This window comes from Anolis carolinensis, chromosome 4 (genome assembly GCF_035594765.1).
Source record: "Anolis carolinensis isolate JA03-04 chromosome 4, rAnoCar3.1.pri, whole genome shotgun sequence".
NCBI classification, from domain to species: Eukaryota; Metazoa; Chordata; class Lepidosauria; order Squamata; family Dactyloidae; genus Anolis; species Anolis carolinensis.
The window spans coordinates 41,095,697-41,111,021 of NC_085844.1; the positions used below are offsets into that span (position 1 = coordinate 41,095,697).

Below are 15,325 nucleotides of genomic sequence, written 5' to 3' on the forward strand. Positions count from 1 at the left end.
GCAGGTGCAAGGTTCCCAGATCTGCCTGGGAAAGATCTGGCTGAGAGGAATCCAGTTCAGACTGGGAAGGTAAAAAACCCAAGTTTTCATCTTCATCAGGAATTACAATGTCCTGAGCAGGACTACAAGGCCCATGGGTCATCACAGCTAGCAAGAAAATGCTTAAGAAATAAAATATTCAGTACTTAATAGGTTCAAGAATGTTATTTATATTTAAAATTTAGACACAATACAGAAAGTTCCTTTATAGCTACATTGCTTTTTCTGTGTTGTTCTAACCACATTTTATAGTTATTGAGTTCTGCTTAATGAAAATACAAGACACAAATTTTATCGGATTATATTAGGAATTTTAGCCTTTGATTTTTCACTGGGCAAAACACTGGCATTCTTGGAAAAGGATTGGAATTCTGCACATGGAAAACTTGGGGTACCTAAGTTCTCATTTTAAATCTGAAAGCAGGACTTCTCTCAATAATGTCATTCCATGCTTCCATGGTGTGTGTGTGTATCCATTTGTTGTATCAGTAATTTTAGTTGAAGGATACAAATATCTCAGTAAGTATAACAACAACAACAGATATCCAAAGAGACAAATCTTTTTATATTCAAACGTTCAGACTTTACAGCAACTCTGTAAAATTGGTCGATGTTATACTTCTCTTACTGCCAATGGTGGCTTAGGATAAGTGGGGGCCTCTTTCTAGGGAACTGGAAAGTGGAGAGATTGAATAAAGAGTCTCTAGCATATATTCTTAACCACAGTACAAAAGTGAAACTTTTCCTCTGAATGATATTATAAATGATCTCTATTAGAAGGACTATTGCTATGCAGTCTACAGTGTCTTATTTGAAATGAGTGCTAATTGTGTTGTATATTTCACTGCCTCACCTTTTGGTGTGGAGTGTTGGGAATGAGCTCCTTATGCAAAAAAAGATAACTGCTCTTTCATAACGGTAAGGCTATTGCCTTAGTTGACTTATGCTCATCAGCAGCGATGGCAGATTGCTGGAGGAGTGAGTTGCATGCCACAAAGCCTTCTTTGTATCCACTAAGCTAGCTGACTACTGTTAGATATGGTTGAGGATGCCATACCCTGGGTAGTTTTGTAAAAAGAGTCAACTACCAATTAGATATATGTAGATCAGCCTTTCTAACCTGCTGCCATGTCACAAAGACGCATCATTCCAACCCAACTAGCATGTAGGCCATATAGGTTAATAAATCTAGACAGTGTCTAGTTGGAAAAGGTTGATCAAAGGAGCAGGTTTGGTCAGAGAAAAACTGGTTGATTTTTCAGAGCTGAAGTGTAGAGAACTGCCTTGGGATTTTTAAAATAAACCAATGCTGTTATTGGTCTACAATTTGCCAGTCTCTCCTCTTGTTTCCCACCTATGCTACTTGTTTTCTATCCAATAGCCTTTAGAGAAAAATTCTCTCTTACAGCCTCCTCATGGGGAATATATTACTACTGTTAAAAGTAGAAAGAGAAACAACAGATGTCGCTGCTTGTTGCTATCACAAGTTTGAGCTTGCTTCTTAGGAGATTTTCCATTTGATGTCAAGGGAATGAAAAAGCTGGGAAACAAGGGTAAGGCAATGATTAGGAGAGCACTCTGTTTTCCCGTTCTTTTGATCTGTGAAATGTTGCACCCTACTTAAATATTGTTGTCTATGATGTATTATAATTGAATGCATGCTTGGATTTCTCTCCTGTTTTGTCTTCACAGCTATAATGTATGTAATGGGAGCTCTTGGTCCTGCAGCAGGATATTTATTAGGAGGAGTTCTTATTGGATTTTATGTGGATCCTAGAAGTACTGTTTATATTGACCAGAGTGACCCTCGCTTCATTGGTAACTGGTAAGTTGCAACAATGTGTGTTTTTTATCCATTAGAATAATTGTGAAATTTAATGTTGGGGCAGGCCCGTAGCCAGGATTTTTTTTTTCAGGAGGGGCTGGGATTTTGGTTGGGGGGGGGGCTGAGCCTGAGCGGGAGAGGGTCTATCTTAGCACACCATTTGTATTGTTATCCCAATACCCCCATGCATATGGGATATATTGAGCATGGTGATCAAATCATGATATGAATAAATATAACAGTTTAAATAATAAATGTAAGGCTTTCTCGCGGACCAACCTGAGAATTTCGGGGGGGGGGGCTGAAGGCCCTCAAGCCCCCCCCCCCCCCCCCCCCGGGCTACATGCCTGTGTTGGGGTGAGGAAGTGTAGCCAATGGATACAATCCTTTAGAGAGTTCCAAAATGGCTTAACATCTCTTAATTTTTAATTTTTGAGATCTTCCAAGCCAAACCACTTTTTAGAAACACTAAAATATGGGGATTTGACCTTCATTGCCTCCCACTTTTTCCCCAAACTGTAGGCATTGGTTATATTTCTGCCAATTCAGGGAACCAGAAGTAATCTCACGTCAGATTTGGTAATCTGGTCACACCTGTGCAAGGCAATGGGAAAGGATGGTTACTGCCTTTGCACTGACTTCTTCTTTCATATAATTCCCCCCCCCCCCCCCCAGAAACTAGTTACTAGCTTAATATTGGACTCTGCACTCAGTAGTGTCAATTTAAGAATATCTGAAAGCTATAGTGTAACAAGAGCTAAACAATTTCTTGACTGCTACCCATACTTTGTGACTTTAACAACAACATTTAAGAATGCATTTATTTTATTTGTTAAATGATAATTGTTTAATACGTAATTATTTGTGCATAACGGGTGAGAGAGAGATTGAGAGAAAGTATTCTGGGAATTGAATGATAACTATTATAAGCTATGTAATAGGACATAAATGAACTACAGATTTACAGGGTACACGTTTGTCAAAAGCTGGTATTCATAATAGCTAAATGAAACTTGAAGTTAGAGCAGTGGTCCTTTAGAATGCAAAGAACAGTGGTTCAAGCTATATATTGCTTTATAATGTCGGTACTAGCTATAGCTTTTCTCCGTATCCCAAAATAATTGCCAAATTCATATTGGAATCATGGGGTAAGAAGAACCCACCCTACCCACAATGTAACCTCATCCAAATTGGGATCTCTGAACTTTCTTACTGGGAATCTAATGTTAGTATTTTAATGGTTTTTAGAAAATACTTCTATTTTAAGGAATTATGCCTCTCTTATGAGGAAGTTCAAAGTAGCTTTAAACTGGGGCACATGTTCAATCTCTCATTCAGGCAATGCCCTGTGAAGTACTCATTTCGTATTGGCAATTTAACAGCTTCATTCATCCTCGGACCACTTTAAGTTAAGAAGTTAAGAAGTGTTTCTTATTTCAGCCTAAAGTGGTTTAACAACAGCTGCAGCCACAAAAAAGATTTGTCATAATTATACAAGAACCATAGGAAACTGCAATATCAGGTTTGCCACTGAAATAATAGGTTTTTTTATTTGTATTGACATGGCTTTAGATTTTTAAGACATTCCATACCAAACATATATAAATGTTGCAAATAAATAAACATATGTCAGGATGCTGTGCTATAATTAGGCGCACATACAGGACTGTGACTATCCATAAAGCTTGATAGTTTTCAATTTCTAACAGATGGTTTTTAATTGATTTTCTGCAGATGATGCAGTTGGCTTTTTAACAACTTTCTTAGCAAAACAGATCTATGATTTTCGAAAGTCGTGGTCTCTATTTTTGGTTTGTATTTAGGCTAGAATCTGATGGTAAATGCTGTAATATGGACCCACATCATGACAGTCCTCCAGTAGTTATTATCAAGAGAATGTGAAAATGCAGAAAGCTTGGCAAAACTATTTTTTAAAAGATACAACAGTTTTAGCAGTTTTCATCTCTATGATGAGCATCTTCACAAAGGGAAAATTAGAACTACTGTAAGTTTCAGAATATCTGGCTTGTGATTGTATATCAACTATACTAGTGAAAGGAGATGTCTAAATTACCTAAATGTATCCTGGAGACTTATGTTAGCTATCAGAAAGTGTCCCAGCAACAATATAATATAAACCTGTGCAAAAAAGTATTTTTACTGGTCATAGAAATCTATAGTAGGCCACATGATGAGGCCCCACGTTAACTAGGCTTTGAACACATTAGTGTGAAGACTAAAGTAAATTACATTCAATCAAAGATGGTAATAAGTCTGAATAGCCTCTCTTTTCTTGGTTGGCATAATAAGAATTTACTCTGCCTTATGTATCTCCTTCAAATCCTAATTGTACTTAGTGAATTGGTTTTAAAACTCATATATTTATTTTAATCATTTTGGTTGATTTGTTTTAATACTTGTCTAAGTTTAATTTTATTTTAATGTTTATCTTTTGTATATTTTTGTTTTGATTTTTAAATGTGAGCTCCTTTGAGTCTTAATTTTGAGAAAAAGTGGGCAAACAAACAAGAAAACGAACAAACAAATAAATAATACTTATATCCATTTTTCTTGCTTGATCGCTTAAAGAATTATTATTTTAACAAAATAGTAGTTATTTTTTGTTATGATGCAGAAGTTCACTGTATGTACAAAATTCTCTGTTTCTCTCAATCTCACACATATACACACTAACTGCAGGTGCTATTTTTTATGCCCTCACTTTAGGTGGAGTGGATTCCTTCTTTGTGCTAGTGCAATGCTACTTGTTATACTCCCCATGTTTACTTTCCCCAAAAAACTTCCACCTCGACACAAGAAAAAGAAAAAGAATATCGCTGATGATATTTCAAATGATGATGATATAGTGAAAGAGAAAGCAAACAACAAACAGCAGCTAGATAATGAAGTACCTGCTTCAATGGGATTTGAAAAGAATGTTAAAGGTAAAACATCTTTCCTCCTCCTTCCCCTCCCCACCCTCCTCTAGGAAACTACTCCAATAAATTTTAAATATTTGTTGTTATTGGTTTTTGTTAAAATTTTATGAAATACTGAAAGTTTTATTTGGATGTTCATTTTGTAGAGGCCATATAGACTTGTTACAAAATGTTCAAGTGAAACAACTCCTGCAGACACACTGCATATTAGATAAACATACTTTTTATGTTTATCTAAAGCAGGAGAAGGTACCCTTTTTCCATGAGTGGATATCATAATAAATAAATAAATAAATAAATATCCCTCATGCAGTCTGCATTTGTCTCCTATCTAGTCCACAGAGAATCAGATGGAAGCCTTTTCTCTTTAGGGAAAAGAATCTGTTTTATTGCTGATCAGAGACATCACTAATTGTTAAGAGATCACTGATCACTCTTCTTTCGCCTTTGAGAAAGTAATTGGAGCAGAGAGAGGTTTCATCTGATACTCTGAGAATCACTGTATCACCAGTCTCGGTGTGTTAGTTGAGGATCCCATCTTCACTCCATACTCACATATGTAATCTGGGAAAATGAGAAAGGAGTTATATACAGCACTCACAGAACTTAGAAACAAGGTAATCTTGACTCTGACACTAAGATCTCAAAAAGCTAGTTTATTCAGCTTTCATTCTCAATCTCCTTACCTATGTTAGAAAGATGAGGTGAGAATGAAGTCAGCTACTGTCACGACCCAGGCTGCAGAGCACCAATAACCATACACAGAGGCCAGAATCTATCTAATATCTTTATTAAGGAAATATATAAAGTTAATAAAAACAAGTATAGGAAATAGTCCAGAAATAGACCTTTCAGGAAAGGTCAAAATTAGTCCAAAAAAGCAATGTCCAATATGAAATAGTAAGGTCCAAAGTTGTAATCCAATAACCGAAACACTCACTTGCCAAGCAAGTGAGGGGAGATGACAAGGTCCTTTAGTCCATGAACTTGAGCAAGGCTAGGAAATAACTTGATTCTTGGCACACAAAGCTTGATTCAAGGCAACAAGGAAACGAGGAGCAAGAACAAGATCCGTGGTAATTACTTGGCGAGGTCCGGGAAACAAGGCAAGATCCGGGGAGAAAACAAGGCTGAGAACGAAGGCTTGGAACAGGAACAAAGGCTTGGAAGCAGGAGTAGCTGTCCACACACGCTGCTCCGGTAGCTGACGAATTGACTCCGCAAGATTCCTTCGGGAGCAAGGAACCTAAATAGGCCTCGTTTTCCCACCAGAGAACACTTCTCTGGGGAATCAGAAACGAAAGTCAATCTCTGTGTCCAGATGTATGACTCCCTAAAATTTCTCATGGCAGCAGGCTTAATCATCTGAATGCTTTGCTGCAATTCTCAAGCTCCTGCGATTAGCTTGTTGCACTCCTTTTTGCTGGAGATAATAATTACGGCGCGAAAAAGGGGGAGAACTCGACTCAGGGCTTGTTTGGCAGATTTCTGGAAGACAAGCCTCCTGCAGGTGCAAAGGCTCAATTTCTGGCTGGGATAGTTCCTTTTCTGGCTGAAATGGTGGAAAACCCAAGTTTTCCTCTTCATCATTCACAACAGCACTAGGAACGGGACTACATGGCCCATGAGTCATCACACTATCCCCCTCCTCAAGCCCCCTCTCAAACTGGGACTCTCTCCCCGAGGCGCGAGGCCGCGGCTTGGCGGGATAGGTCAGATGGAAGCGGCGGGTTAAATCGGGGGCATGGACTGTGGAAGCGTCTTCCCAAGAACGTTCCTCGGGGCCAAAACCCACCCAGTCAATGAGATATTGTAGGCGGCGGCGGTGAAAGCGAGAATCCAAAATGTCCTGAACCTCGAATTCCTCCTCCCCATCCACCAAAACAGGAGTGGGGGCCGGCCGGTCTGCATCAGGGCGCACACCTTCCGCCGGAAGGAGCAGAGAGCGATGAAACACTGGATGAATGCGCATAGAGCGCGGAAGTTGGAGTTTGAAAGTCACGGGGTTAAGTTGCGCCACCACTGGGTAGGGCCCAATGAAACGGGCATCTAATTTCCGGCAAGGGCGATGGGAGGGCAAAAAGCGAGTGGACAGAAGAACCCGGTCTCCTACCTTGATTTCGGGGCCCGGCTGGCGATGTTTGTCAGCGTGGCGTTTATAGTCCTCCTTGGCTTGGTCCAGTTGCTGGAGCAAAAGTTGTTGCACCACTGTGAGTTCCTGCAGCCAGTCCTCTGCTGCGGGAACTTCTGAGGTTTCAATGACGGGAGGAAAGAAACGTGGATGGAAGCCGTAGTTTGCAAAGAACGGGGTTTCTTTAGTTGAAGCCTGGACCCCATTGTTGTAGGCAAACTCTGACAGCGGTAACAGGGAAACCCAATTGTCCTGCTGGTAGTTCACATAACAGCGAAGGTATTGTTCCAAAGTGGCATTGGTGCGCTCAGTTTGCCCATCCGTTTGGGGATGGTGAGCCGAAGATAAACGAGAGTCTATGCCCAATAGTTTTTGTAGTGCTTTCCAGAAACGAGAGGTGAATTGGGACCCACGGTCTGTGACCAAACTCTTGGGCAATCCATGTAATCTGAAAACATGTTGAAGAAATAGATCTGCAGTCTCTTTGGCCGTGGGAAGGCCATCACAGGGAATGAAATGGGCTAACTTGGTAAAAAGGTCCACCACCACTAGGATCGTGGTGAATCCACAGGAAGGTGGTAGATCAGTGATAAAATCCGCAGAGATTATTTCCCATGGGTGGGATGGGGTAGGGAGGGGATGCAGAAGCCCTGAGGGTCTTTCCCTTCTTGTCTTGGAGCGCTGGCATACTGGGCAGGTGTTGACATATTTCTCCACATCCTTGCGGATCTTGGGCCACCAGAAGTCTCTTAGGATCAAATGCATGGTTTTGAATAGTCCGAAATGCCCTGCTGGCTTGCAGTCATGACACAGACGAAGTGCTTTTTCCCTGCCCGGTCCTGGGGGGATGTAAACATGATTTCTATAGCAAAGTAGCCCATCCTTGAGCGAAAAGGGAAAACGTAGCCCTTGGCGAAGTTGGTCTTGTGCCCAAGCATCTGCTTGCTGACTAGCCCTGATTTCCTGAGCACAAAGGGGCCCTGGAGTAGAGGGAGTTGATTCAATGGGAGTGGATTTGGTGTTTCCCACTGTGAGCGTGGCAAAGTTCTCGGGTTGTAGCAGCTGGGACTCAAAGGTCTCCTTGCGCCCTGCAGCGTATTCCGGTTTCCGTGACAGGGCATCTGCTTGCTTGGTCTGGGCTGGGGTTACATAATGAATTTGGAAGTTAAAACGTTCAAAGAATAAAGCCCAGCGTTGTTGCCTCTGATTTAGCTTGCGGGCAGTTCTTAGATGCTCTAGATTCCGATGATCAGTATGGACTTCAATGGGATATTTGGCCCCTTCTAACCAATGTCTCCAAGTTTCAAAGGCTGCCTTTATGGCCAAAAGTTCTTTTTCCCAAATAGTGTAATTTCTCTCTGGTGCAGTCAATTGACGGGAATAAAAGGCACAAGGATGGAGATGATCTCCCACTGGTTGTAGGAGTACAGCCCCAATCGCCACATCGGAGGCGTCCGCCTGCACGACAAAAGGGGTTTCAGGATCTGGATGCTGAAGGATTGGCTGGGACGTGAATAATTTCTTTAGTTGCTGGAAACCTTTCTCTGCTTGATCTGTCCAGCGGAAAGGCTGTTTCCCATGGATGCAGCTGGTGATTGGGTCAGACCAGCGAGCAAAGTCTGGAATGAACTTGCGGTAGTAGTTCGCGAACCCCAAGAATCGTTGCACCTCTGTCTTGTTGGTTGGCGCCCGCCATTCCAATACTGCTGCAACCTTTGCCGGGTCCATGGTGAGCCCTAGTGGCGAGACACGATATCCCAGAAAATCTACCTCTTGTAGATCAAAAGCGCATTTTTCCAACTTGGCATAAAGTCCGTGGTCCCGCAATCGTTGTAACACCATTCTGACGTGATTCTCATGTTCTGATTGTGATCTAGAAAACACCAAAAAAATCGTCCAGGTAGATAATCAGGAACCGATCTAGATAATCCTGAAAAATATCGTTGACAAAATGCTGGAACGTTGCGGGAGCTCCACATAAACCGAAATTCATAACCAGGGTTTCGAATAAACCGAATTTTGTCTGGAAGGCAGTCTTCCACTCGTTCCCTTCCCTGATGCGAACTAGATTATAAGCTCCTCGAAGATCCAGTTTGGTGTAAACCTTAGCCCCTCGAAGCCGGTCTAAGAGGTCTGAGATCAAGGGCAGGGGATACCGGTTTCGTTTAGTGATATTGTTCAATGCTCTATAATCCACCACCAAGCGTAGGTCCCCTGACTTCTTTTTCACAAACATCACTGGGGAAGCGGCTGGGGATTGAGAGGGTCTGATAAACCCCTTGCGGAGGTTTGTCTCTAAGAACTCCCTGAGAGCTTCTTGCTCTGGTTCAGTCAGGGAGTAGAGGTGTCCTCGCGGAATCGGGGCCCCCTCCACCAAGTCAATGGCACAGTCATAAGGTCTATGTGGGGGTAGTCTCTCGGCTTCTTTTTCATTGAATACATCCCAATATTCTGAGTACTTCTTGGGCAAGGTGATGATGGGTTCAGCGTCTGTGGCATGGCAGACCTTGGCTACAAGGCAATGGTTTTGGCAATATCTTGAAGTAAACTGCAGTTCTCTGTTGGACCAGGAGATACTTGGGTCGTGGAGTGTCAGCCATGGAATTCCCAAAATCACAGGGAAGTGGGGAACCTCGGTAACAAAGAAGGAAATCTCTTCCATGTGTTCCCTTATCCACATTCTGGTGGGTTCCGACCACTGGCTTACTGGACCTGTCTTGAGGGGGCGGCCATCGATGGCTTGCACCACATGGGCGTTCTTGAAGTCGTGATATTGTAATCCCAGAGAGTCGGCATACTCTCTATCAATGAAGTTGTTGGTGGCTCCTGAGTCTATCATGGCGTGGACCATGACGGGTCCTTTTTTTACTGACCACAAGGTGACCACTAGGAGAAATAGGACCCCGGTTGGCGGCTCTTGAGTGGGTTTTTTGACCGGGTTGGCGAGCCTCTCTACGCCCGGTCGCTGGCTTCCCCCGCCGGCTGTGCGCCAGCCGCCTCAGACGTCTTCGTCTCCGTGGAGGACGCCGCCGCCAAACGAGCGGCGGGCTTCCCTTTGGCTGGACACTCTCTGGCAAAGTGGCCCCCGTTTCCGCAGTACCAACAGAGATTTAGGCGTTGGCGGCGGGCCTTCTCGGCGGCATCTAATCTGGGACGCACATTGCCCAACTGCATCGGCACCTCCTCGCTTCCTCTGGGGTATGGGGCTGGTGGCGGGGGTCTCCACACTGGACGCGGCTGGACGCCGGTGGGAGCGGGAGGTCTCGCTCCGGTTCTACCGCTCTGGCCTCGGATCCATTGTCTTCTGTTGGCAATCATGACTTCAGCTCGTAAACATTGATCAATGAGTGCTTCAAGAGAGTGTGGAGGATCCACCTTGGAGATTTCCTCCAGCATCTCGATATTGAGACCCTCCCGAAATTGTCCTCTGAGGGCTATATCGTTCCATCCGGTGTTATGGGCCAGCACTCGGAACTCGGCTATGTACTGGGACATGGGTCTGTCCCCTTGGGAGAGGCGCCGGAGTTTGTGGCCGGCTGCCTCCAAATTGTCCTCAATTCCCCAAGTCGCCTTAATGTGATCCAAGAATTGTTGCGCTGATCTTAGATGTGGGGAGTCTTGGTCGAACAGTGCCGTCGCCCAGTTGGCCGCTGGCCCGTCCAGGAGTCTGTAGATCCACGCCACCTTGATGTCTTCTTGGGGAAACTCGGCATTACGGGCCTCTAGATAAGCCTGGCATTGGCGACGGAAAACATGAACCTTAGAAGCTTCTCCAGTAAACTTGGTTGGCAGCGCCAGGGCCGGGAGACAGATTCCGCGTTCCTTCAATCCCCTTATTTCTCCCTCCTGCGCATTGAGCTTATCACGGATGCGGTCCACTTCATCCTTGTCGATGGTGTAACTGAGTGGTTGGGCCCCCGGTCCGGCTCCTGTAGACATTCTGGCCTAGGTTAATTGGTGCTTAGGGTGGCGGAGTCAAACTGTCACGACCCAGGCTGCAGAGCACCAATAACCATACACAGAGGCCAGAATCTATCTAATATCTTTATTAAGGAAATATATAAAGTTAATAAAAACAAGTATAGGAAATAGTCCAGAAATAGACCTTTCAGGAAAGGTCAAAATTAGTCCAAAAAAGCAATGTCCAATATGAAATAGTAAGGTCCAAAGTTGTAATCCAATAACCGAAACACTCACTTGCCAAGCAAGTGAGGGGAGATGACAAGGTCCTTTAGTCCATGAACTTGAGCAAGGCTAGGAAATAACTTGATTCTTGGCACACAAAGCTTGATTCAAGGCAACAAGGAAACGAGGAGCAAGAACAAGATCCGTGGTAATTACTTGGCGAGGTCCGGGAAACAAGGCAAGATCCGGGGAGAAAACAAGGCTGAGAACGAAGGCTTGGAACAGGAACAAAGGCTTGGAAGCAGGAGTAGCTGTCCACACACGCTGCTCCGGTAGCTGACGAATTGACTCCGCAAGATTCCTTCGGGAGCAAGGAACCTAAATAGGCCTCGTTTTCCCACCAGAGAACACTTCTCTGGGGAATCAGAAACGAAAGTCAATCTCTGTGTCCAGATGTATGACTCCCTAAAATTTCTCATGGCAGCAGGCTTAATCATCTGAATGCTTTGCTGCAATTCTCAAGCTCCTGCGATTAGCTTGTTGCACTCCTTTTTGCTGGAGATAATAATTACGGCGCGAAAAAGGGGGAGAACTCGACTCAGGGCTTGTTTGGCAGATTTCTGGAAGACAAGCCTCCTGCAGGTGCAAAGGCTCAATTTCTGGCTGGGATAGTTCCTTTTCTGGCTGAAATGGTGGAAAACCCAAGTTTTCCTCTTCATCATTCACAACAGCACTAGGAACGGGACTACATGGCCCATGAGTCATCACAGCTACCCAAGCAAATCTCAAGGTGGAAAGCCTCCATTTATTACTTCAGGCTGGGAGCCAGTGAGCTCAGGATTGTGGCTGTGTCCCTTGAAAATTACGTGGTACACCAGGGATTAATAGGAAATATCTGCCCTACCTCCTTTCAGTAGTTTCCCACTTGTTTTATGCTACACATTTCATAAATTTTCTCCTGTTATCAAATGTGGTAGCAGAATATTTTGTGCTATCCCATGTTTGTTTACAGCTACATACCCCCCCCCCCCCCCCTTAAAGCCATGGATGAAAACTATTCTGCCATTCTACTGATCGATCCTGTACTCCTCTATGTGATTCCTGGCTTACATTAAATCACAGTTTCCTTAACACCAAGAATTGAGAAGTAAATTGGTCTGATAGTAGTGTGTATCTTCTCTAAAACACGCAGTTTCTCAAATCTCTCCTGACACGAAAAAAAATGGTTTCTGAAGCTTTGGCTTAACATATAAACATAGCCAATACTTACTGCAGAAATCACGGACTTGTCCTCCACCATTTTTTGGGCTCTAGCTTCAATGCTGATACCCAGACACAACTCCACTTTTTACTGTTCTGTGCCTTCATGTCGTTACCAAACATTCAACAATAAAACTACTTTAAAACAGCAATACTAGTTTGAGTGTAGGAGGCTATGTGTAATTAGAAACTTTATGGTTTAGATATTGCTCACTCACTAGCATTTTTGACACAGATCTTTTTCATAATCTCACATCTGATCATTTAACTGGAGGTTCCTGGATTATTCATGGGACCATTTACACACATCACATAATGCCCTGCATTGAAATTCTTCTCCAGAAAATGCTTTGGTGGAATCATTCTACATTGGAAGGAAGTTGTACTGAATGTGATTGTGGTGTTATTCTGAGAGCAGACTGCTCAGGAAGAATTGTATCATGGATTCAAGATGGTGCCGAGGTAAAAAGGGCTGGGGAGTCTCTCAGCCAGCTTTCCATCGTATCAATCCGGTGATTGGGGCATCTGCAAGGACCCAGGCCTGACTAGGACTACCAGCGCTTTTCAGTCCCTGTTCTTCTCAGCTATTCGATGCTGGTGAGGAGCTCTTGCTGCTGTTCTTTGGCTCTTGGTCATTGTCATTGCTGCAACAATGATTGCCTACTGATTGATTAGAGTCATGCCAGGTTGGACATAAATCGCCCTGACAATTCAAGTCAGGAATGCCATAAAACATTCTAGTCTAGTTTTAAGCCTGCCAAATTAGGACAGCTGTGCTTTTGACATCAGTGCTAGCTAAAATCCATGTATGTTGCTGCCAGGTTGTTTGTTTGAGCCACTTGTTCAGACCAATTTTATTATTGTTACCTTCTGCTTTAGAATTAAACATTTGCAGATATCAATATAATGGCAACTGGACTAAATTAACCTGAGGTTTGTTAGTCAAAGATCTCATTTTGAGACTGCCCACAGCACTCTATAAAAGTCTTCAAACCCTGACCTTCCCTCCCACCCCTTGAGCACACTAACACTTGTTTATCATTGCTCTGATAAAAATAACAACATTACTTGCTAGTTATAACATGCGTGACCCAAGATCCATAATACTGTTTTCTGCTATATTACGCCTGATTAGTACTCTGATCAAGGGCTATGCAGAGTTTGTGACCAAGAGTCCCAGAAGGGGTTATAAGGGGTGAAAAAAAAGATATTTGTGGTGCAGCTGTTGAGCAGCTGCCTTAAATCACTCTGACCATGAGGTCATGAGTTCGAGGCCAGCCCGTGGCGGGGTGAGCACCCGTCAATTAAAAATAAAAATAGCCCCTGCTCGTTGCTGACCTAGCAACCCGAAAGATAGTTGCATCTATCAAGTAGGAGATAAGGTACCACTTATAAAGTGGGGAGGCAAGATTAACTAATTTACGACCTGGAATGAGGAAGTGCCGTCAGTGTGGATGATGAAGCAGCTGCTCCCCCCTGTGGCCAGAATCGAACATCCCCTCAGAAGAACGTTAACTTGCCTCTGCGTGTGTCTCTCAGTCTCTGTTTGATGTGTTTATGGGCATTGAATGTTTGCCCTATGTGTGTTATAATGTGATCCGCCCTGAGTCCCCTTCGGGGTGAGAAGGGCGGAATATAAATACTGTAAATAATAATAAATAAAATAAATATTGATGGTGGAAGGGGATGGGGAGGTATGTCGGGATGGGCTGTAATGTACGCCTTTAATTTTAATTTGCTGTTGAAACTACATAATTTCTACCTCAGTTGGCTAGGCTGTATTAACAGTAAGGGATGCACTTACAAAGGGAGGAGAGGGATTTCCGAGACTGAGAAGACCATCAGTGATTCAAGGCAGGAGGAGGTGCAGGAGGAGGAGACAGTATTGTTACCATCAAGGGGAGCGCAGTAAATTTTTGTTGCCTCCAGACTGTCTCCTCCAGTAGGGAACATGGATGTATATGGTGGCAAGCCCCCGCCCCCGGGCTGAAACTGCTGCTGCTAAATTCCAGGTCAGTAATAGTAAAACATCTCTAATAAGGACTTGATCCTGGATGAACAAGCTGATCTGGTGTGTATTACCAGGACCTGGCTGAACGAAGCTGCGCGGGGGAGCGGTTAATCTCTCCTGGCTTTTCCCACCAGGTTTCTTGGTACAGCAGCAGGCTAGACCTGTGGTGGGGAGGAGGAGTGGCAGTGGTGTGTCCAAATTCCATCTCCCTGATCAGATGCCCCATTCCGCAGTCAACTGAGTTCGAGTGTGTCTATTTAAAGGTGGGCAGCTGGGAAGAATAGGGATTCAGTTAGTGTACCACCCACCCCCGCTGTTCAACAGTTTTTCTACCTGAGCTAGCCAAGCTGGTGTTGGAGTCCCATCAGCTAATAGTGCTGGGGGGCTTCAACATCCGTCCAGAGACTAGCCTGTTGGAAGTGGCTCAGGACTTCATGGCCACCATGACAACCATGGGGCTGTTCCAGGTCATATCTGGCCCCACCAACCATACCTTGAGAAGCCAGACTTGGCCATGGTGGTCCACACTTTGGTTTCATCCCACCTAGATTACTGTAACAGGCTCTATGTGAGGCTGCCCCTGAAGAGTGCCCAGAAACGGCTCAGGCCCTGCCTATCTCTGTGATTGCATCTCCACCTATGAACCGGCACAGGCCTTAAGATCTGCCAGGGAGGCCCTTCTTTCACTGCCACCACTGTCTCAAGCATGGCTGGTGGAGATGAGAAAGCGGGCTATCTTAATGGTGGCCCCCTGGCTCTGGAACGCCCTCCCCAAAGAGATCAGGTAAGCCCCTACATTGCCCTCTTCCCGCAAGGAACTGAAAACCTGGTGGTTCCGGGAGGTCTTTGAGCAGTGTTCAACATGTTGACCTTGCTTTACGCACTATCCACCCCCGGGTCCTATGATACACTGGAGTATAAGTCTTTACCTATCTTTTAATTGATTATGTCTACCTCACAGGTAGATTACTATATTGGTCTCCCTCATGCTGATT

General features: G+C 44.1%; 1 protein-coding gene across 2 annotated transcripts in view; it reads left to right on the plus strand.

Annotated features, from left to right (window-relative positions):
* Positions 1–15,325, plus strand: part of slco5a1 (solute carrier organic anion transporter family member 5A1) — an 82,717-nt gene that overhangs the window by 36,803 nt on the left and 30,589 nt on the right. For both annotated transcript variants that reach the window (XM_062980282.1, XM_003219635.4), the window contains exons 3-4: positions 1,732–1,864; positions 4,592–4,809. In XM_062980282.1, the coding sequence (XP_062836352.1) occupies positions 1,732–1,864; positions 4,592–4,809 (351 nt within the window). The remainder of the gene's footprint in view (positions 1–1,731; positions 1,865–4,591; positions 4,810–15,325) is intronic.